The sequence below is a fragment of the Pipistrellus hanaki genome (genome assembly GCF_964339955.1).
Source record: "Pipistrellus hanaki genome assembly, chromosome: 8".
Classification (NCBI taxonomy): domain Eukaryota; kingdom Metazoa; phylum Chordata; class Mammalia; order Chiroptera; family Vespertilionidae; genus Pipistrellus; species Pipistrellus hanaki.
Window position 1 is genome coordinate 3,305,994 of NC_140510.1, and position 23,206 is coordinate 3,329,199.

Sequence of the window (23,206 nt, forward strand, 5' to 3'; positions counted from 1 at the left end):
TTGTTGTAGAATTTTCAGTCAGTCGACTACCTGTAGCTCTGGGCAATGTCCACTCTACATTTTAGTTGTATTCCATTGAAATTGTTGTGTGCTGCTGCGGTTAGGTGTCTACCTGAGCAGCCATCTTGGATCCCTCCTCTAAAAAAATTTTTTTTAAATCTACATGACCTTAACAAGAGTTATAAAGCATTAACCATAAAGGAAGATACTGACCAGTGAGACTACAAAAGATCCCTTTAAGAGAGTCAAAGTAGAAAATTTTGCAACATAGATAGTTATCAAAGAATCCTATAATAAAAGGCGAAATGCAAATTGTCCCCTCAATTGGGAGTTCAACCAGGAGTCTGACCAGGGGGCGGGGCCAACCACCTGCAGCCCCTCCTCCTGGCCAGCCTCACCCAGTCAGGCCTCTAGTATACTATCTATGCTAATAAAAGCCTAGGTGATCCTTGCGCCCTCGTGTGACACCCTCGTGTGACGCCCTCATGTTGTCACAAGATGGCCAGCAGGGGAGGGCAGTTGTGGGCAATCAGGACAGCAGGGGAACAGTTAGAAGGTGATCAGGCAGGCAGGTAGAAGCGGTTAGGGGCAATCAGGCAGGCAGGTAGGCAAGCAGTTAGAAGCCAGCCAGCAGTCCAGATTGTGAGAAGGATATCTGACTGCCGGTTTAGGCCTGATCCCTGTAGGGTCCCAGATTGGAGAGGGTGCAGGCTGGGCTGAGGGACACCCCATCCAGTGTACAAATTTCATGCACCAGGCTTCTAGTCTATATATATATGTCTAAGCAGCCATTACGAATGTTAACGACTGGTCTTTATGATATACACTGACCACCAGGGTGTAGACACTCAAAACAGGAGCTTCCCCCAGTGGTAGTGCACTACCACAGCAGCAGTGTCGCTCAGCTCACAGATCTGTCTCAGTAGCCCACCAGCCTGGCGGCAGCCACTCACTCCCTCAGAGTCCTGCAGATCCAATCTCTGGAGAAAAGGCCATGCACCGATGCATCAGTTCTGCCAGCACAATCCTGATAGTGCCGCCAGACTCCTGAAGTCAGCCTCAGGCACCACGCCACTTCCCCTCCCTAGACGTTCCAAAAGGCAGAAAGGATAAAAGCGCCCGCAGGTGGCTCCTGAGTGTACAACCATCTCCCGACCCACTGCTGTGGCACAGGCCCCACACATCCTGGCAACTGGGCCCTCCAGTGACTATCGAGGTGCACAACGTTCCTGCCCACCCGCCACTGCAAACACAGGCCCCATGTGTCCCGGCACTTGGGTTCTCTGGTGACTCTCAGGATGCACACCCTCCCGCCAAGCCCTCTGCTTCAGCCACAAGCCCTGTGTGACACAGCGCCTGGACCCTTTGATGACAGCAAAAATGTGGAGACAGAGACAACCCCCAGCAGAATGAAAAGGAGGAATCACCAGAAGAGGAACTAAATGAAACAAAGGCATTCAATATGTCAGAAAAAGAATTCAGACTAAAGGTCATACAGTTCATAAACCATATGGATGAGAAAAATAAAAAACTTGTGTAAGAACCAAAAGGAAATAGAAGTGATATAGCTACAATAAAAAACACAATGGAAGGTTTCAACAGTAGACTAGAAGAAGTGGAGGACTGAATTAGTGAGTCAGAAGATAAGGCAGGGAAATACACTAAATCTGAACAACAACTGAAGAAAAAAATTTAGAAAGAAGGAGAACTTAAACCTACCAGACCGCTGTATTGATTTTTCGGTAATTTCTGAATTTGCCTCTATACTGCTGTACCTAATTTTTGGCACTTTGCCTAGTACATAAAAAAAAAAAAAAATGCATCACAAACAAAAAATAACCAACCAATCGTGGTCAAACCTCATCGTTAGCCATTGTAAATGTCTGCCCCCATGTGTTTGAATTGACTTTGTGTGGCTTGACATGAAAAAATTCTGAAAGTTCACAATGAAACGAGCAACTGATGAACCAAGCACTTCAACAGGAAAGCAAAGTAGTTCTAGACCAGTGTTTCCCAAACTTCTCTCATGATGAGAATCACCTGGTGGAGTTGTTAAAACACAGATTCCTGAATCCCAACAAAGAAGTGCTAAACTAGAATTTTTGAGAACATATTGGTAAAATTGCATACCTAACTTAGTGCTCTGTATATAACATCTGTGTTAGAGCACTAGTTAGGTATACAATTTTACCTATATGTTCCCAAAAATTCTAGTTTAGCACTTCTTAGTTGGGATTCAGGAATCTGTGTTTTAACAACTCCACCAGGTGATTCTCATCATGAGAGAAGGTTGGGAAACACTGGTCTAGACTTATCACAGTCCAACAGGTGATCAATACTTTGGTTGATTCAGACTCTGAGGAGTCAGAATTTCATCACGAACACGTTTCCAGTTCAAGTGACACAGACAGCGAGAGCTTGAGTGATGAGGAGAATCTTGAACCTTATAGATCTAGAGCTAGATTGATAGTAAGAGAAGGGGGGTGTGTCCCTAAAACAGCTGATGGGGGAGATCTAGGTGGTGATGAAGGTTGCAAAAGGAATTCTGCATCACCAAATACAGAATTCAATAAGGATGGAAAAGGCCCAGTAAACATTCCTGGACCTATCACAGAGGAGAGTGAACTTACTGACTTTTTATCCTTGTTTTTGGATGATACTTTCTGGCAAAATTTGACAGAGAAAACCAACCTCCGGGCCCACCAATTGCATATAACAAAGCCCAACTCCTACAGAGCCAAACATTTCAAGGATGCCACAGTGGAAGAAATGAAGGCTTTTCTTGGACTGAGGATCTATGTGGAATACTTATGTATAAAGCCCAGCTATCGGGATTATTGGACAAATGAGGACTCTGACTTTGTTGGGTTTACTCCCGGATTTCAAAATGTTATGACTCAAGATAGATTCTTGGCCCTTTGGGATTTTTTACACACAATTGATGAGGAAGACACAGATATTGATAAGACAGATAGAATATATAAAATTGGGCCTTTCTTGGAAAGTCTGCTCCCCAAGTTTCTCTACTTCTATCTGCCAAAGCAACATGTGAGCCTAGATGAGGGGATGATCCCAACAAAAAAATGCTTGGCCATCAAGCAGTGTATCAAGGATAAGCCCAAAAAGTGGGGCATCAAGTTTTTCCTTCTCTGTGAGGGTGAGACTGGCTACATTTTGAATGCAGAAATCTACACTGGTGCTTCACCGATGCCTTTAAAGGTTTGGGTGCAGTAGGAAATACAGTTGTTTGTCTCCTGACCTCCTGTGCAATGGAAAAGAAATCTCATGTGCTCGTCATGGACTGGTTCTACAACTCTGTAACCCTTGCTAAATATGCACTGTCAGAATTACACACAGGAATTTTGGGAACCCTAAGCAAAATAGGATGCAGTTTCCTAAGTTGCTGAAAAGTGTAAGAATAGCCAAAACTGGTGTGGCTCAGTGGATAGAGCATCGGTCTGCGGATTGAAAGGTCCCAGGTTCGATTCCGATCAAGAGCATGTACCTTGGTTGCTGGCACATTCCCAGTGGGGGGTGTGCAGGAGGCAGCTGATCGATGTCTCTCTCATCGATGTTTCTAACTCTCTATCCCTCTCCCTTTCTCTCTGTAAAAAAAATCAATAAAACATATTTTTTTTTTTAAAAAGGGGAAAAATATTTGCTAGGGGTGACAGTCACTATCTATGTCAAGAAAGTGTAACATGTTTAGTTTGACACGATAGAAAGCCCATCACATTTATTTTGAACTATCACGATCCAGCCCAAAATGTAGTAATAAACAGAAGAAATAAAGATGACAGTGTGCAAGAAATACAGATGCCACAGCTGGGGAAGGACTGTAATAAATATATCAGTGGCTGTGACAAAAATGACCAGATGACACGCCTTCACCGGTCTCGTCGTCATTACCGCTGGCTCCGGCAGCTTTTCATAAAAATTTTTATGTGGACCAGTTATAATTCTTATATCTTGTATGCTTCAAAGCAGCAAGCTGCTTCAAAAAAGCCAGTTTATTTCACCAGATATATTCAGAAACTGCCTGCAACTTAATGGTGGATACAGGACATCAGCCACCCACAAAAGGAACCTTGCCCTCAACGATGACCCCAGGCAATCATTTTCCAGAGATTCCCCATGGGACACTGACTAATCATATCTGTGTTGTGTGCATGGAAAAGCAAAATCTTGGAGTGTCCTACAAAGACAATCCACGCAAGAAGGTGAAGAGCAACATCCAGTGCTCACTTTGCAAGAAGTAGCTCTGTGTGAAACAAGGCTCATGCTGCTGGGTGGATTGGCACACAAAGGTGGGATATTAGCAATAGATGAAAGGGAGACCTATTTTCTACAATGTCTCCAAGTTCCACCTTATTCTAACCACTTGTTTGCATGTAACTAACATTTTTCTATATCATGTTGATTTTTTCTCTTTAATGCTCAGGAGCCCAGATATAGGGGACAGTTAGGTTCAGGGCCTCAGGTCTTGTAGGGAGCTTTAGGACAACATGAAACAAAGCAACATACATATAATAGGGGTGTCAGAAGGACAAAAAGAAGAACAAGAATTGAAAAACATATTTGAAGAAATAATCAGAAAATTTCCCTGATTTGGGGAAGGTCACACAAGCACAGAGAGTCTCAAACAAGATGAACCCAAAAAGACGCACATCAAGACATGTCACAATTACAATGGCAAATGTTAATCACAAAAAAAGAATCTTAAAGGCTGCAAGAGAGAGACATAGAGTTACCTACAAAGGATCTCCTATTAGATTATAAATGATTTATCAACAGAAACACATCAGACCAGAAGGGAATGGAATGAAGTATACAAAGTGATGCAAAGCAAGGGCCTGAATCCATGAATACTCTATCCAACAAGGGTATCATTCAAAATTGAAGAAGAAATCAGGAGCTTCACAGACAGAAAAAGTCTAAGGAAGTTTAATACTACAAGCCAGCAATACAAGAAATGCTAAAGGGAATGCTGTTAAAAGAAGAAGAAAACAAACAAACAAATAACAACAACAACAAAAAAAACAAAGGGAAAAAGGAACACAGGCAAAAAGAATGAAGTGGCTACAAACAAATACTTATCAATAATAACTTTAAACATAAATGTACCAAATGTTCCAATCAAAAGAAATAGAGTGGCTAAATGCATTAGAAAACACGACCCATATATATGCAGTTTACAAGAGACCCACCTCAGAACAGGGGACTCACACAGACTGAAAGTGAAGGGATGAAAAAATATTTTTTAGGCAAGAGGGAAAAAAAAAAAGCTGGCATACCAATACTTATATCTGACAAAATAGACTTCAAAGTGAAGGCCATTTACCATCGCAACAAAAAAATTAAGATACCTAAGAATAAACTTAACTAAGGAGGTAAAGACCTATACTTGGGCCAGGAGTAGAGGTGACTTATAAGATATTGAAAAAAGAGATAGAGGAAGACATAAACAAATGGAAGAATATACCATGTTCATGGACTGGCAGAATCAACATACTACCCAAAGCAATCTATAGATTCAATGCAATCCCCATTAAGATACTAATGGCATATTTCTCAGATCTAGAATGAACGTTCCAAAAATTCATATGGAATAAAAAAAAGACCCCGAATAGCCATAGCAATCTTGAGAAAAAACAAAGTTGGAGGGATCACAATACCAGATATCAAGCTGTATTGTATTACAAAGCAACTGTTCTCAAAACTGCTTGGTCCTGACACAAGAACAGACATATATTGTAGACCAATGGAACAGAACAGATACCCAGAAATTGACCCAAGCTATTAACTCAACTAATATTTGACAAAGGAGGTAAGAGCAAATAATGGAGTTCAAGACAATCTCTTCAATAAATGGTGTTGGGAAAATTGGACAGATACATACAAAAAAATGAAATTAGCCGAGACTGATTTGGCTCAATGGATAGAGCGTCGACTTGGGGACTGAAGGGACCCGGGTTCGATTCCGGTCAAGGGCATGTACCTTGGTTGCGGGCATATCCCCAGTAGGGGGTGTGCAAGAGGCAGCTGATCGATGACTCTCTCTCATCAATGTTTCTAGCTTTCTATCTTTCTCCCTTTCTCTCTGTACAAAATCAATAAAATATATTTTTTAAAAAAATTAAATTAGACCATACACAAAAACAAACTCAAAATGGATAAAGGACTTAAACATAAGATGGGAAACCATAAAAAATCTTAGAAGAATCTATCAGCAGCAAAATATCAGACATATGTCGTAGCAATACTGATACTGCTCCTAGGGCAATGGAGACTAAGGAGAAAATAAACAAGTGGGACTACATAAAAATAAAAGGTTTCTGCACAGCAAAAGAAACCATCAACAAAACAAGAAAGCCCACGGCATGGGAGAACGTGTTTGCCAATGTTATCTCTGATTAGGGCCCAATCTCCAAAATTTACAGGGAACTCATACATCTTAACAAAAGGAAGATAAAAAAAAAAACCAATAACAAAATAGGCAAAGGACTTAAATAGATACTTTTTGAAGGCGGATATACAGAAGGCCAAAAGACTTCATATGAAAACATGCTCAAAGTCACGGATCATCCAAGAGAAGCAAATCAAAATGACTATCATAAACAAATAAACAAACTACAAGTGCTGGCGAGGTTGTGGAAAAGAAGTAATTCTGTGCAGTGCTGGTGGGAATGCAGACTGGTGCAGCCACTGTGGAGAACAGCATGGAGTTTCCTCAAAAAATTAAATATTGAACTGCCATTTGACCCAATGTATCCCAAGAAAACAGAAACCCCAATCAGAAAGGATATATGCACCCCTGTGTTCATAGCAGCACAATTTACCATAGCTAAGATTTGGAAACAGCCTAAATGCCCATCAGCAGGTGAGTGGATTAAAGAACTGGACTGGTACATCTACACAAAGGAATACTACATTGCTGTAAAAAAAAAAAAAAAAAAAGGAACTCTTACCATTCGTAAGAGCATGGAGGGACCTGGAGAGCATCATGCTAAGCGAAATAAGCCAGTCAGAGAAAGATAAATATCACATGATCGCACTCATTTGTGGGATATCATGAACATAAACTGATAAATAAAAACAGATTCGGAGACAGAGAAGCAGCAAACAGACCGGCAAACTTCAGAGGGAAGTCAGAGGGTGGGTGGTGATGGTGGGGGCTGGGGGGAGAGATCAACCAAAGGACTTGTATGCATGCATATAAGCCCAACCAATGGACACAACAACAGGGGGTGAGGGCATGTGCTGGGGGTGTGGATTGGCCGGGGAAAGCTCAATGCGGGAAAAGGCAACATATTGTATGTAATACTTTAAACAATAAGGAATTTAAAATCTGAAAAATAAAATATATTTAGAAAACAAACAACTACGAAAAGCAATAATTATAAATCTGTATTGATGGGCGTATAATGTGTAAACATCTAAACTATATGACAATAACAGTATGGGGGTACAAAGCTTTTGGATACTACTAAAGTTAAGTTGTTATTAATCCAAACTAGACTGTCATAAATTAAATTATTAACGATAACCATCAAGACAACACTAAGAAAATAATTCAAAAGTGTATAGCAAAAGGAACAAAGGAATTAAAATATCCAACATAAAAGGCAATGATGTGAGGAACACAAGAGGCTATATAGGATACAAATAGGAAATGGCAGATGTAAATCCCATTTCACTGATAATTACATGAAGTGCAGATGCATTAAACTCTTCAACTGAAAGCCACAAGGATGTCAGCTCACACCTACCAAATTAATACACTAACAAGTATTGGTCAAACATGAATTGACAGGAATTTTTATATAGCTGATGAGAGTATAAATTAAAACTACTTTGGATAACTGTTTGGAATTATCTAGTAAAGATAAAAGCACACAAGTCTGATGACCAAGCAATTCTATTTGTACCTGCAACTGAAAACTGTACATGTGCACCCAGACACGTGTGTCAGTGACCAGAGCACTCCCTGTGGCAGACCGGGATGGAGATATGCAAGGTGCACAAAGCATCGTGCACGACATGCACACTACACGGTGCATCTCCCACACAACGCTGAACAAGAGCTCATCCTTTATGACGCCAGAGAGACAGGAGGGGAAAACAGGGAGACGAAAGCTTAGTTTATAGCAAACATGGTACTGTACGTCCGAGTCATTCTACAGAAAAGCAGTCACACGGCCACCCAGCAGTCAGGAGGCGGGACATGTCAGAGAAGGGGGGCTTCTGGGGTGCTGGGAGTGTTCTATGGGCATCTGTTCTGCGGTGATTTATTAGTGCACATGAATAGGTGTATATTTTTGTTTTGTACACTTTTCTTTATGGGTGCTATACAGCGCAAAAAAAGGCTTAAATGTGTTTAAGGCACACTTTGAAGTAAAACAAATTATGTGAAACCATATATAACATCTAAACTATAATTTCACCTCTGAAAATTGGTTAGCACCAATGAACAGTATTTAGCTCAGCTAAATGTCTTAACAAACACCATGTTTCTGACAGAAAAAGGAGTCTGAGATACTGCACCCTACACTGTGACTTGGAGCTGGTTAGTTCCTTGACCCTCACAGGCAGAGAAACAAACATATCCGAGCAGCTTGGGTACAAACTGAAAAGATCCGGGCATGTTCAGGGAGCCGGCACCTCCTCCCATCCCTTCCAGCAACCCTGAGCCCAGGACGTTCCCCAGCGTCTGCTCAGGAGAACAGGTGGACATGCCCCGCCCCAACTCCTCCCCGCAGCAGCAGAGCACTGTCCCAGCAGCGGGAGCACAGAGCGGCCAACACCCCATTTCCGGACACAGCGCTGCACGCGCCCCCAACAGCACACTTACCTGGTCAAGATTGGAAAGACTGTTCGGGTCCTGGCTCAGACCTTGGTACTGTCCCCTGAGTCTGTCACCAGCAGCTATTTTCCTGAACTTCTTCAGGTCAACGACATACAGTGCACTGGACAGAGAAGACCATTTGTTACAACCATGCACCATGGCAGGATGTGCCCCCACCGGCTTCCATTTGGAAGGTAAGCTGAGGCCTGAGAGTGGACCTTAGGGTCAGTATGTGTCCCTCAAAGACAGCTAAGAAAATTACTACAAATCCACATTTTACCACCACAAGTGCACTTTGTCACTGTTCTTATTTAACTGCCTTCCAAAAGAAATAACTTAACCTCTTCTAACAAATGTCAGCAGATTAGGTAATAAAACAGGTCTAAATAACCATTAGTCCAAGATGTCTTGTTTTAAATGTTGCAAGTGGAAAAAAACAAGTGCTACCATTCTTCTGGACCAAAACCAAACTGAGCACTAAAATCATAATTCCAACATCCACTCGCAGGGGGCTGCACTGCGAGCCCACCCTCACCCCTGTGTGCTGCCTCCTGCAAGCCCACGCTCCAACCTTCCCATCCCATTTTGCCTGAGAACACCATGCATGTGCAGTGGGAAAGCATCAAATGCACACATGATCTGACCCAGGAGTTCCACTTCTAGGAACTTATCCCACAACTACACTGAAACATGCAAAACAATATTTGCAATTATCCAGTGCAATAATGTCATAGCAAATACTATAAATATAAAACTATAAATGGGATGGTATATATTATATAAAAGAGAATTCATATTTTGTGCAAAAAGAAGGCAGAGTTGTTCATGTAAGAATTAAGAAATTCTGCCTGGCAGGTGTGGCTCAGCGGTTAAGTGTAGACCAGAAGGTCATGGTTCGATTCCCAGTCAGGGCACATGACCCAGTTGTTGGCTTGATCCCCCTTGTGGGCATGCAGGAGGCAGCCAATCAATGATTCTCTCTCTTCCTTGATGTTTCTATCTCTCTCTCTCCCTTCCTCTCTGAAATCAATAAAAAAAATAAAAAAATAAATAAAAAAGAATTATGGAATTCCATTGGACATACAGTAAATTAACAGAGGAGGTTATCTGCTGTGGAATGAAAACCAGGTGGGAACAGAGGCAGGATTCACTTTTTTTTCACTGTATACTTTTTTATAATTCTTATTTATGAACCATGTTCGTGTATTAGCTATTCGGTATTAAATATACAACATTAATTTAAAGAAAAGAAAACCAGTGTTGGGAGCAGCCCACTTTCAGTACCTGATATGATACTTGCGCCCAGCTAAGTGGCTGGCCCAGTACCCGGACTTCCAGAACCGGTAGCCATCCATTTCCTTCCGGCTGTCACAGAACGGTGTGTAACCGTAAGGGGCACCATCCAAATTGAAATCTCTTAACTCTTTCAGATCTGTCCGTACGATCTGGAGGAAAGGTCACAAGTCACCTGTTAGACAGCCTCGCAAACAGCACGTCCTGGCATCCTGAGCCGCAAGGAGCTGGGCTGCAGGGGAGCGACCACCTCCCTCACAGGCAGACACTCTGTGTGGCGCTTGGCGCACAGAGAGGAGAAACACACAGATTCATTTGCTCAGCCTCTGTGTGACTCAGCTGCCTCATCTGTAAAATGGGAAACTCACAAGACTGCTGAGAGGTTTATGTGAATTAATATGCAAACAAATGTGAAACAAGGTCTATTTGTATGTGAAATGAATTAAGATAAAAATCATGATGTAATGACAACTATGTAACAAAGATATAGGAGAAAATAGAAAAAGAACACATCAAATGCAAATGTTAAAAGTGATCACTTCTAGGTGCTCCTTTTCCATATCCTCTAAGTAATGTGAGATGGAAAAGTAAAACCGTAATTCACAGAGGGAAAGGAAGCCTGGCGCCGCGAGCAGACGGCGCGGCCTCCGGACGCTCACCTGGTCGGCATCCACGAACAGGACTTTGTCCACGACCAGGGGGAAGAGCACGTCCAGGAAGAGGATCTTGTAGCCCCAGATGGTGCGCTGCTTCTCCGTCTGCGGGTGCAGCCACCGCGGCCACTTGTACTGGACCAGCTCGTAGTGGAAGCTGTACTTGTTTGCCATGTAAGGTATAAACTCCTACGGCCAGACACGGAACAACCACACTCACTTTGAGAAAACCGGCTTCATAACAGAAGACAACCGTTACAATTATGGCACAAAACACACTTAGTAACAAGCCCCAATGGTCTCTGAACAACTCAGACCCTGGTCCACTTGTGAGACATAAAAGAATACATGTGAACTTTTGCCAAATCCCCTTTCTTTGTGACTTCTGGACACTCCATGAAATGACAAACATCTTCAAGAAAAGCCTTCAGACAACTAATGGGCATTGTGTGGATGTGTTTAAGAGAAATGAACTTCACTTGTCTAAACTCCATCAGTAAAGCACACTTTGAGCTGGACTTTTTATTGTCGGCCCTGTTACAGACGCCCCCCTTTTCCCTGCCAGCACCCAGGCCTTCCCCCCATGGTCTGGTCCCCGGGCTATGCACAGCCGCTCTTAGCTAATCTCCTCCCATCTCCCCACTATGTCGTCTGCTCCATGCATCGGGACCCATTTTGTCTGTCGGTTCATAATGTTCTCAGAGCCCACATGTCCGTGAGGTCAAGTGCACTGTCTCTCTAACTGGCTTGTTTCATCTCCTCTAGGTTTAACCAGGAAATGACGCGCTAACCCAAACACTCTGGACAAATGGGCTGCCATTAAGCCTTTCCTATTCTAAACACAAGAGTCTTGAGGGGACGAAGTGAAGACTCATCTGGAAGGGAAGTACTGAATGCCTTAAAAGCTCTTTAGTAACTTCCACAGAGTAACAGCGAAGAGCCCACTGGGGGCTAATGCTAACGGACAAACAAGCAGAAAGGCTTCCTAGGGCCCTGCCGGACACCGAGAGGCACGGCTGTGCGGCTGCTGGGAGCCGCAGGAAGCCAGGGTGTCCTCCCAGTACAGGGTCCGCACATCGCAGAAGAGAACGTGACCTCACTGAGCAGAGGACAAGGCTGTCTGACTGGGTTACCCAAGCTTCCAACAAGACATGATTTTGTGTTGTTTTATGACCACTCGTCCCCCCAAATAGATCCGTCTGGAAGGAAGAATAATCAACATAGAAACATGCAATTGAATCGGGGAAGTCAATAGAAGGAGAAATGTTAAGTTATGCAGATGACATGGAAGTAGTACAAAGTGTATTATACTATACATATCTCCTTAAGGAAGATGTTTTTCTTTTTTCTGAGGAACAAACCTTAAATGTGGGGGACAAATAATTCTTCAGAAACCAGAATTTCACAGGAGTCTTGGTGTTCTTCAGCACGGATAGCATCATTATGCTGCCCAAGAAAAGAAAGAACACTAATGACCTTCCAATGCTTTTCAGCTCAGCAGCCCCAGTGTGAGGACGGATCATCAAGTTCTGCAGCAGAGCGAGCTGATGGCTCCTGAGACTCCGAGGGGCCCTCACCATGGAGAGCGGTCCTCGTTCCTCGGCGTGAACCCATCACCGAGTGAGGAGGGGCGTCTCTCACCACCAATGTACACCATCGAGGCCAAGGGCTCGGGCCTGCTGCCTCCTAGAGAGACTGCTCTGTGACCTGATATGTCAGTGATGACGTAACTGAAAACAGAGGCTGTGCTGACTGACTGCGCCCCTAAAGCCCCGGCTGTCTCCAAGCCTGTGGGGCCGCGAGGAGAAGGGGGGGGGGGGGGGAGAGGAGAGGAGGGTGTGAGCGGCAGATGGTTACAGACCCAGGATTCCCTACTTTAAAAACAAAAATACACTTTGAGCCCTAGCCAATTTGGCTCAGTGGATAGAGTATCGGCCTGTGGATTGAAGAGTCCCAGGTTCAATTCCGGTCAAGACACATGCCCGGGTATGGACTCTATCCCCAGTGGGGGGCGTGCAGGAGGCAGCCAATCAACGATTCTCCCTCATCATTGATGTTTCTATCTCTCTCTCCCTCTCCCTTCCTCTCTGAAAGCAATAAAAATATTAATGTAAAATGGGAAACTCACAAGACTGCTGGGAGGTTTTTGTGAATTAATATGCAACCAAATGTGAAACAATGCCTATTTTTAGTCTGTATGTGAAATGAATTAAGATAAAAATTAAGTATTAAAAAATACTTGAGTCAAGGATTTTAATTAAATTTAGTTGTTACTACGGTAACATCTGGCCTTACTGTTTTGGTCAGATATTGTTTCTTGGAAATAGGAGGTCTAAGACATGAGTGAAACGACGTTCTGATGACTTGCTGCACTGGGTCTGCAGTGGAATATTAAAGCCACAAGAACCTGTATTCGGACAGTGCCTCAGACAGGGCACTCCTCAGGACCTCCCCAAGCAACCCCCAGGCAACCAGCCCGAGCCAGGGCCCCTCAGCCTGAGTCTCCAGCTGTCTATGAAGCAGGTCCACGGCAGCTCTCAAACCCCAAGAGTCTTTAAAAGACAGGTCCATGGTCCTATCCCACATCTGGTATCTATAATCACCTCCTAATTGCTGGTTGAAGGAATGCTTAGGGGGCAGTTAAACCCCCTCTCTGTATGTGCACAATGATACTAAAGGGTTACAGCTGTGCAAGAGCCACACATATGCTTTCACTGTAGAGCTTCAGTCTGTGCTGCTAGCCAGATCAAAACAACTCTACGGAAATCTCTCACAGCCTCGGAGTGCTCCGAGGCACAGAGTGTGATGGCAGAGTGCACGGAGCTCTTCCTCTCCCAATGAGAACACGGGGACCAATTCACGCATACATTCATACGGAAAACACCAACAGGACTAACCGGAGAAATCTTTCATAGAGATGACCCGAGGCCACGGAGAAAATATTAATTATGTCGTCCTTGTCTTGTTTCACTTCCTCGGTCCTCTGCCCTCCTGTGAAGCCCCTATAATCATAAAAGGGAAAATAAGCACCAAAGGGGCACTGCTCAGACAGACAGCGGCCGTGAAGGGGGGCGGGAGATGGGCCTGACAGTCCAGTGCCTTCCCTAGCAAGTGGCGCAGCGGGACCAGGAGCAGGGCCCCGCCCGCCGGACGAGGAGAGGGGCAGCTGCAGGACAGGACAGCACACAGCAGCAAGCGAGCTCAGCGGACAGGAGCCTGAGCCAGGCCCGCCAGCCCTGCCAAGACAGCTGAGGGGCAAGAACAGGAGGGCCCGCCCCCAGGCCGCGGCGTGCCCACGAACAGAAGGGCCATTTCTGGCCGCACACACAGGACCGCACCTGGAAGGTCTAAGACAGACGTTAGCAGAGGGAGGATGCCGTGTCTGTTTTCCTAAGAAAGCCTTTTTTTTACCATTTGAAGGAATCCCAGAATCCAGATTCATTCTCATTAGTTCCATCACTCAGCAAGTCTTCATTCACCTTGTCTGCCTTCTTCTGGACCTGCAATCATGGATGACGGACTCAGTCCTCCTGTGGCTTAACAGGCATTAAACTGACGTCCACTGTGGGTACTGCCACCCAACCCCGGGATTAATTCTCCCAGAAGCAGCACAGCCACCCCGAGGCTCCACGTACTCAACAGAAATTTCTTAATCACATCACACAAAACCTGAAGTGAAAAGACAGCAACCCCTTTTCATTAGACAATAGCTGTGTTCAGTTTGCAAAATGGGCAAAAACCCGTCAAACAATGTGCAGGAAACACAGTCTGAGGGAAACTGGCAGTGTGATTCACGCCGAGAGCCAGCGGCCGGGAGGCCCGGCGCCGCCGTGCGTGCGGCTGGGCGGGCTTCCTGGGTGAGGGCTGTGGGCTCCGTTCCTGACCAGCACAGGAAAGCGAGGAGCTGCTCAACAAAGTGATCTGTTTGCTGGTGAAGGGGCTCGCCTTCAATTTGTAAAAACGCAAAATCTGTGAAGCACAATGAAGCAAAGTGCAATAAAACTAGTAGTTACTCCGTAAGACCTTTGAATTTAAGGCACTAAGAACTTTAAAAGCCCTAAGCGGTTTGGCTCAGTGGATAGAGCATCGCCTGTGGACTGAAGGGTCCCAGGTTCAATTCCGGACAAGGGCATGTGCCTTGGTTGCGGGCACATTCCCAGTGGGGCGTGTGCAGGAGGCAGCTGATCTCATCAATGTTTCTAACTCTCTATCCTCCCTTCCTCTTTGTAAAAATCAATAATAAAAAAAGACAACTTTAACATTCTGAGAATAGAAAGTAGTGAAAAGAAGTTAAATGAGCTACCATTTATTTATTTATTTATTTATTTATTTATTTAAATATATACAATATTTTATTGATTTTTCACAGAGAGGAAGGGAGAGGGATAGTTAGAAACATTGATGAGAGAGAATCATCAACCAGCTGCCTCCTGCACACCCCCTACTGGGGATGTGCCCGCAACCAATGTACATGCCCTTGACCGGAATCGAACCCGGGACCTTTTGGTCCGCAGACCGACGCTCTATCCACTGAGCCAAACCGGTTTCGGCATGAGCTACCATTTATAACTATTGAAATTTTCATTGGCATTATCCCCAATTTTCTGAGAATAAAATTATGAATAACCATGTAAACTATGGCATATCTGCACCACAATGTCTATGAAAACATTTTATCTGAAATGAGACTTCTATTGCTCACTGAGATCACCCAGAAGGTGGGCTCTCAGCTGAAGCAAGTCGCAAATGCTATTTGGAAAAGACATTTTGTACTTCAAGCTGCATTCCTATAAACACGACAGTGAAATTCCAATGATGAATCAGTCTTGGGTTTCTTTTTCTTCCCCTCTCAGCTTTACTGAGACATAATTGACAAATAACATTGTATAAATTTAAGGTATATAATGTGACAATTTTGTCTACACACATATTGTGAAATGACTACCACAATAATAGACTATTATTGGAGTTAACACATCCTTTAACTCACAAAGTTTGGGGCTGGTTTCAAGATATTTATTTTTATTTTTTCAGTATGTTTTATTTTTATTTTAAATTTTATATCTTTATTGTTGAAAGTATTACAGGTGCCTAGGCCATTGCCTGTGTCCATAGGTTATACTTATAAATTCTTTGGTTAATTCCTCCCCACCCCCACCTTCCTTCTGAGATTCGTTAGACTGATACATATTTTTATTTAATATATTTTATTAAAAAACTGACTTCAGAGAAGAAGGGAAAGGGAGAAATAGAAACATCAATGCTGAGAGAGAATCATCGATTGGCTGCCTCCTGCATGCCTCCACTGGGGATGGAGCCCACAACCTGGGCAGCTGGAATCGAACCAGGACCTCCTGGTTCATGGGCTGACGTTCAACCACCGAGCCACACCAGCCGGGCACGATACATATTTTAGATCATCTACCGAATGCCAGAGTCCTGCTCCTTTTAACAACCATAAAAAAGTGGCTGCTTTCATACACCAAACTCACCTTCACTTTAATAATTTTGCTCTTGAAGTTATTGAGGACGACCACAACCTCACCAGCATCAGGCGGAGAGTCTGTCCCGTCATGGCTGAGAGAGAAAGGGAGCGGTAAGCGGGACGCTACACACCCCAGCTCTCAGACACAGGAAATCTCTGACACCCATCGCCATGTCTGCCCTCACTTGAGCATAGAGGAGTTTTTCAGAACAAATTTGTTTTCATGACCTGCAGGAAGCCCTTCACGGTAGCAAAAGCACTTGCCAAAGTCTCTACCTTTAGACCCGTGCATCCTGCCTGCCACAACCCAGATTTCCTACCCGAGTGGCTGAAGAGCCCCAGGGCCAGCCCCGCCTCCTCCCGGGGGATGCGAAAGCCAGGGAGAGAGGAAGCCGGGGCCAGGGAGGCACATGGCCAGGGACAGGGCACGGGAGGACCGTGGTTTAGGAAAACAGAGAAGCAGATCTTATGGCAGATCCCAGCTGTGTGAAATCCTATTTGGGGGGACATCTACTGCTGGGAGAGAACTACTGTTGATAATGAAGAATTGTTATAGTGGAAGAGTCTTCAAGTCCCGGGCAAGAAACACCGGCCCGGCCGGCGCCAGGGAGCTCGGAGCGGACAGAAGAGGCCGTGCGAGCCAGCGCCACGGAAGCCCTGTCCTATACGCACCGAGAGGAAGCCTGTGCCTAATTCACCACCAATTTCCACCGCGACAGCAGGACCAGACCTCACCTTAGTCGAGGCAGTTAATTTCTAAAACGAAGTCATTTGTTGCAAACTTTAAAGCCAAACCCCTGCTCCTGCGGAAATGCCCTGGGCCTTACTCCAGTCCCCGCAGGCCAGCGGGAGCACAGGACCCGGCGAAGCTCACAGGCCTGCGCACTGCACCCGGGGTCAGGAACAGGCTGTGGGGTGGGAAAGTCTGACTGTCCTACACCTCCCCCCTCCTTCCCGAGGTGGCGATTTCTCACAGGGTGACTGACAGGGGTGCTGGCAGCAGAAAGAAAACGGGACCTAAAGGCCATCTCTCCTCCCGGTCCAGTGCGCGCGGTGCCCGAGGGCGTGCGGAGCGGCTCGGAGAGAGCTGGCTGTCACCGCGGCCATGTGGGAGCGCGGCCTCCAGGAGGGGGCCTGCCGAATGCTGGGCTTCTTTCCGAGGCAGCTGTGTGGAATGACGCAAGCACATGGAAGCCGGTAGAATCTGGTACCACCCAGGCAGAGAACCACACCCACTGACCCTGCTGTGCAGCCCGATGGGAGGATGGCAAGGGGGTGGCTGTTTCACAGCTGCCTGCAGCGTCCCTCCGAGGACTGTCCGCGGGGGAGGAACTAGGGCTACCCCGGCCCGTTCCACATGGCCCCGCTGCACAGCCTGGGCATCAGGCACCGCCTCGGGCTGGCCGGAGGCTGTGACTCTCTGGAGGCTCGTACGCGCAGAGGAGAGGCCAGGCCTTCAGGGGAGGGGGCGAGGCCCGAGGACGTCTGGAGCACCGGATTATAAGTTACATTCCGACACCTGGCTAACTGCCAATGAGTATTCAACGTGCATCCCTTAATCCTACCTATAGATCCTGTAAATATCTTCAGAACGTCCTTTCCTCAGCCTGAGAATCCAAGCTCCTGGGTTGGCTTTTAACTGGAAGTAACCCTAGGATAAGAAGAAAAGACAAATTTTAGTAGGAGTCCAAGAACAGAGTTATTCTCTTGAAAATGCATATATTTATACCCTGAGCCCGCTTTAGAACGTGTTGGAAAAGTAAGAAACATGTGTATACATTCCACTGCTGTCAGAGCAATGACGTCATCACACTGCCCATCTGTGGGAGTGAGGGTGCACCTCGAGCAGTTCACCTGTTATGATGAAGGGAACTCTGACCCTAAGAGACGCAATGAGAGCATCTGCTAGGGTTCCCAGACCACACCTGGACAACTGCTCAACTAGGGTCATGTGTATTCTGTGGAACATTCTGCAGCTTTTAAAAACAATGAGGTGGCTCTATATGCAGTGTTATCTAACAAGATGCAGAACAATGGAACAGTGTTTACAATACAGTACGAACACACAAAACAAATGTACATATTTTATACTTACATATATGCATGCAAATACATAGAAAATTCTAGAAGAATTATGGTTAATTTTAGGAAGAGAAATTGGTGGCTTAATAATGGAGAATGTTTGCTTTATCTGTATTTGAAAGAAATGGTCACAAGGAGGTCGTATACATGTATTGCTGGTGCCATTAAATAGCTTGTCTTAGCTTAAAAAGAAAGACAAATTTTAGTTCTCTTTCAAACACCAATATCCTGCTTTTGAGGGACAGTTATTTCTTTTTTGAAATAGTCACCTATGTTTAAAATAAGATAGCTAACAAATCAGTGCGACACACAAAAGTCTACATATTAGAAACACCAGAAAAATACAGCGAGGCCAGCCCAGAGCCCCTGAGCCGCCCTCGGGGGGGCGTGTGACGTGCGGAAGCGGCCCGCCGCCAGAGGGACAGGGACGCGTGCCAGGCTCCACTGTGCTTTGGAGGGGACCATTCCCGCACGGCTTCTAAAGCGACATGTAACCACCACCTGTGATTTTAAACAGGATTTCTATATTGACCAATGTAGTCAGCATGAATTTTAATCTCACTCATGCTCAGAATGCTTGATGAACCTTTGATTGGCTGCCTCCTGCACACCCCCTGGGGGATCAAGCCCTCATAGACTGCAGTGCCGAAGGCACGGCGCGGCCCTCGGAGCACGGGTCGTTACCAGGTTGGCCATCACGATGGTGTCCACGACGACGGGGCTGGCCGAAGCTCCCAGCGTGAACTGCAGGCCTCGCGGAGGCTGCCCGGTGGTGATGTCATAGCAGTGACCTTCCAGGAGGAGGTGCTCCAGCTCGTACTCGGCAGCCACCACGCTGTCCACCTGCAACGCCACACTCCATCACTTAGACCACTTGGCAGGACAGAGAAACCAACTACATGCAACTACATGGATGAAGCAAAAATGCACGACGCAAAGTGAATGGAGGCTCACGTTTAAGGGTGGCATATGGTAGGACACATTTATAAGAAATTAAACAAGAGCCAACTTCAGTGACAGAAAGCACATCGCAGTTGCCTGGGTCACGTGTGGGAGGGGCACGCCTGCCTGGGGCCTGGGAGAGCCTCCAGGGTGAAGGACTGCTCTGTAACTTCACTGGCTGTGGCTGCAGACAGTATACATTTTATAAACTAAGGTGGGTTGAAAAGAGATTAAAAAAAAAAGAGATTACTCCACAAGCAAGATGGGGAGAGTCTAACTAGAAAGGTAGTAAGAGCAAGCATGGAATACCAACTGCCGAACAAATGAACAGATCTAAATCTAACCAGTGGAGAAGATAGAAAAGACAATCATGCAAGGATTCGTTTACATAAGATAACATGGAAACAATGGGAAAAATCCAAGAAACATCAGAGATGCAAATTCATCTTGCCCTTCAGATTACAGCTGGAAACACTGCTATGCTACATGCAAATGTCCAAAATGTTCTACTGGCTCCATAATGGCATAGAATCATCCATGTTCTACACCAAATGGCAAAGTTATTGATTCCTTGCTAAAAACATAGCTGCAGTGTCTTGGGGCAGCTTGGATTTTGCTTATTAAAGAGTTTCTGCCCTAGGCTTGGCTTTGTAACCGAGCTAATGCTACTGATGCACCTTTGGAGCCACTGTGTAGTGACACTGCAATGCTAACCTCAATTCCAGAAGCACAGTAACAAGACCTAAGAGGTAAGCCTCCACTTGCTCACCAAGTCCAGGCCCTGCCTGTGCAGTGCAATGCCGAGAAACAAGAGAAAGCCTTGGGGGCGCATGGGAGAGATCAGCCAGAGAGCTTGCCTGCAGATATGATATTCTAATAAATTAGATAACCCACGGACACAGGCAGTAGGTTGGTGAGGGCCTGGGTGGGGGACATGTATGAGGTGGTGCAGGTTAATGGACAAAAGGAGGGAGACATCTGTAATACTTTCAATAATAAAGATAAATTTAAAACATAATCCATAATAAAAAAGGCATAATATGCTAATTAGACCAGACAGCCGAACGACCTTCTGGATGTCCTTCCGGACAACCTTCTGGACAAAGCCAGGGCCGAGAGAGCTGAGCCCCTTGCACGAATTTCATGCACTGGGCCTCCAGTCTCTCTATATAAAAGCCTAAGTGACCGACCGACTGTTAGCTATGATGCAAACTGACCACCAGGGGGCAGACACTAGGCATGGAAACATGGAACAGACTGCTGAATCTCAGAGGAAAGGGGGGAAGAAGGAGGGCAGGAAGAGATTAACTAAAGATCTTTTATGTATACTAGAGCCGAAACCTGCAATCCGACACCCTCCTTGAAGGGTCCTGGATTGAGAGAGGGTACATGAATCTGTGCCCCGGGCCTCTAGTCATAACAGACAAGAGCACCCAGGCTCTGAAGACATGGAGGAAACCTTGTGTTGCACCTGATTCTGTGCCTCCGTGTACTGCTCTGCAGTGCTGCTTGTGGCTGTTTCATAGCCTCTTCAGTAAAAGCTGGTTCCTCGGGAGCACAGACTCTACTTCCTACTTCTTAAAATTATGGTCGACAGGATGCGGTGGGGAATGAGGTAAGTGTGCACACTCAAACACGTTTCCCTAACTCAGTGGCTGAAGGACCTTCTTAAAGAAACCAGGCTTGTTTAACCCAATGAAAAAGGCAGAAATCCTTTGGTGGCTATTTTTAAGTTCTGATCTCCCAATTCCCAAGAAGACAGAACACAGCGAAAAATCAGTGAAGCCAAAAGCTGGTTCTTCAAAAATATCAACAAACTGAACAAACTTTTAGCTAGAATGACCAGGAAAAAAAGAGAGAGGAGCCAATTTACTGAAGTTAGTAAGATAACAGGAGACATTTCAAATTTGATGAAATCTGATTTACCTGTACTAAAATTAAAAGGCTTTATAAAAATGTTATGAATAAGTGTATGCCAACAAATTAGATAGCCTTGGTAGAAAGATAAATTCCTAAGATATAAAAACTCTGGAAACTGACAAGCTAAAACAGAAAATCTAAATAGGCCCATAACAAGAGATTGAATTAGTAATTTTTAAATTTCCCAATTAGGCAAGAAAATTAAAGAAATCCGGTTTGGAAAGAAAGAAGTAAAATTGCCCCTATGTGCAGGTGACATGATCTTGTGCAGGTTTGTATATACTAAAACTACAAAATGTTGTTGAAAGAAATTAAAGACTTAAAGAAAAAAATCAGCCCATATTCATAGACAAGAACACTGTATTGTTAAAATGGCAAATCTCCGGCCAAAACCGGTTTGGCTCAGTGGAGAGCGTCGGCCTGCGGACTGAAGGGTCCTGGGTTCGATTCTGGTCAAGGGCATGTACCTTGGTTGCGGGCACATCCCCGGTAGGGGGTGTGCAAGAGGCAGCTGATCGATGATTCTCCCTCATTGATGTTTCTAACTCTCTATCCCTCTCTCTTCCTCTCTGTGAAAAATCAATAAAATATATTTAAAAATAAAATAAAATGGCAAATCTCCAAATCTAGGGATTTAATGTAATTCCTATCAAATTCTCACAGCCTTTTCTGCAGATATTAACAAGCTGATTCCAAAAGGCAAAAGAGCCAAAATAAACTTGAAAAAGAAACAAAATTAGAAAACTCACACAAGCCATTTCAAAACTCATTCCACAGCCATGTGGCACTGACATGTGGTGCTGGCCTAAGGACAGACACACAGGTCAATGGAATGGAACTGAGAACCTAGAATTAAATCTTCACACTTAGGATTAATTCATCTTCAACAAATGTGCCAAGACCATTCAGTTGGGGAAAGGACAGTCTTTTCAATAAATGATGCAATTGAAAATCCACTGAGAGAATAAAGCTATACACAAAAATAACTCAAATAAATCAAAGATCTAAATTTAAGAGTTTAAAATTTTGGAAGTTTTAAAAGAAAACATAGGAGCAAATCTTTGTGACCTGGTATTAAACAATGGTTTCTCAAGTAGAACATCAGAAGCAAATACAACAACAACAAAAAACAGGTAAATCAGATTTCATCAAATTTGAAATGTTTGTGCTTCACAGGTAACCCATGGAATGAAAAAAAACTGATTTGCCAATAATGTACTTGATAAGGGACAATATCCGGGCTACATAAAGAACTCTTACAATTTGACAAAAAGACAAGCAATTTTTAAAAAATAGGCAGAAGATTTGAATACAGATTTCTTCAAAGATGGTGTATACAGATGACCATTAAACACATTAAAAAATGTTTATCATCATTTATCATTGGGTCAGGAATGGAAAATGGTATAGTCACTTTGGAAAACAGCTCAGCAATCCTTCAAAAGATCAAACAGGGTTATCATATGATCTAGCAATTGTACTCCTAAGTATATACCCAAGAGCAATAAAAGCATATCTATAAAAGTAGTGCATGGATGTTCATAGCAGCATTAATCATAATAGCCAAAAAGTAGAAGCAACCCAAATGTCTACCACTGACTAAATAACTGACATGGGGTCTATCCATACTAGGGAATATTATCCGGCAATAAATTACCTGGCAATGTGCTAACATATGCTACGATAAGGATGAATCTTGAAAATAAATTTAAAGTGAAAGAAGGCAGTCATAAAAATATGATTCTACTTAGATGAAATGTCAGAACAGGCAAATCCACAGAGACAGAGGTTAGAGTGGTGGCGGCCAGGAGGAAAGAGAGTGCCTGCTAACGGTGTGGAGTTTCCTTAAGAGGGGCGGAAACATCCTATAATCAGGCAGTGATGTTGGTTACAGGGCTCTGTGAATATATTAAAACTACTCAGCTATACATTTTAAAAGCGTGAATTTTATGGTATGGGAATTAGATCTCAATGAAGCTATTATTT

General features: G+C 44.4%; 1 protein-coding gene across 5 annotated transcripts in view; it reads right to left on the bottom strand.

Annotated features, from left to right (window-relative positions):
- Nucleotides 1-23,206, bottom strand: part of UGGT1 (UDP-glucose glycoprotein glucosyltransferase 1) — a 151,931-nt gene that overhangs the window by 11,033 nt on the left and 117,692 nt on the right. For all 5 annotated transcript variants that reach the window (XM_084891989.1, XM_084891988.1, XM_084891991.1 and 2 more), the window contains 9 exons: nt 19,043-19,201; nt 17,842-17,927; nt 16,284-16,368; nt 14,203-14,291; nt 13,689-13,793; nt 12,153-12,237; nt 10,798-10,980; nt 10,130-10,290; nt 8,852-8,966 (listed from right to left, as the gene is read on the bottom strand). In XM_084891989.1, the coding sequence (XP_084748115.1) occupies nt 8,852-8,966; nt 10,130-10,290; nt 10,798-10,980; nt 12,153-12,237; nt 13,689-13,793; nt 14,203-14,291; nt 16,284-16,368; nt 17,842-17,927; nt 19,043-19,201 (1,068 nt within the window). The remainder of the gene's footprint in view (nt 1-8,851; nt 8,967-10,129; nt 10,291-10,797; nt 10,981-12,152; nt 12,238-13,688; nt 13,794-14,202; nt 14,292-16,283; nt 16,369-17,841; nt 17,928-19,042; nt 19,202-23,206) is intronic.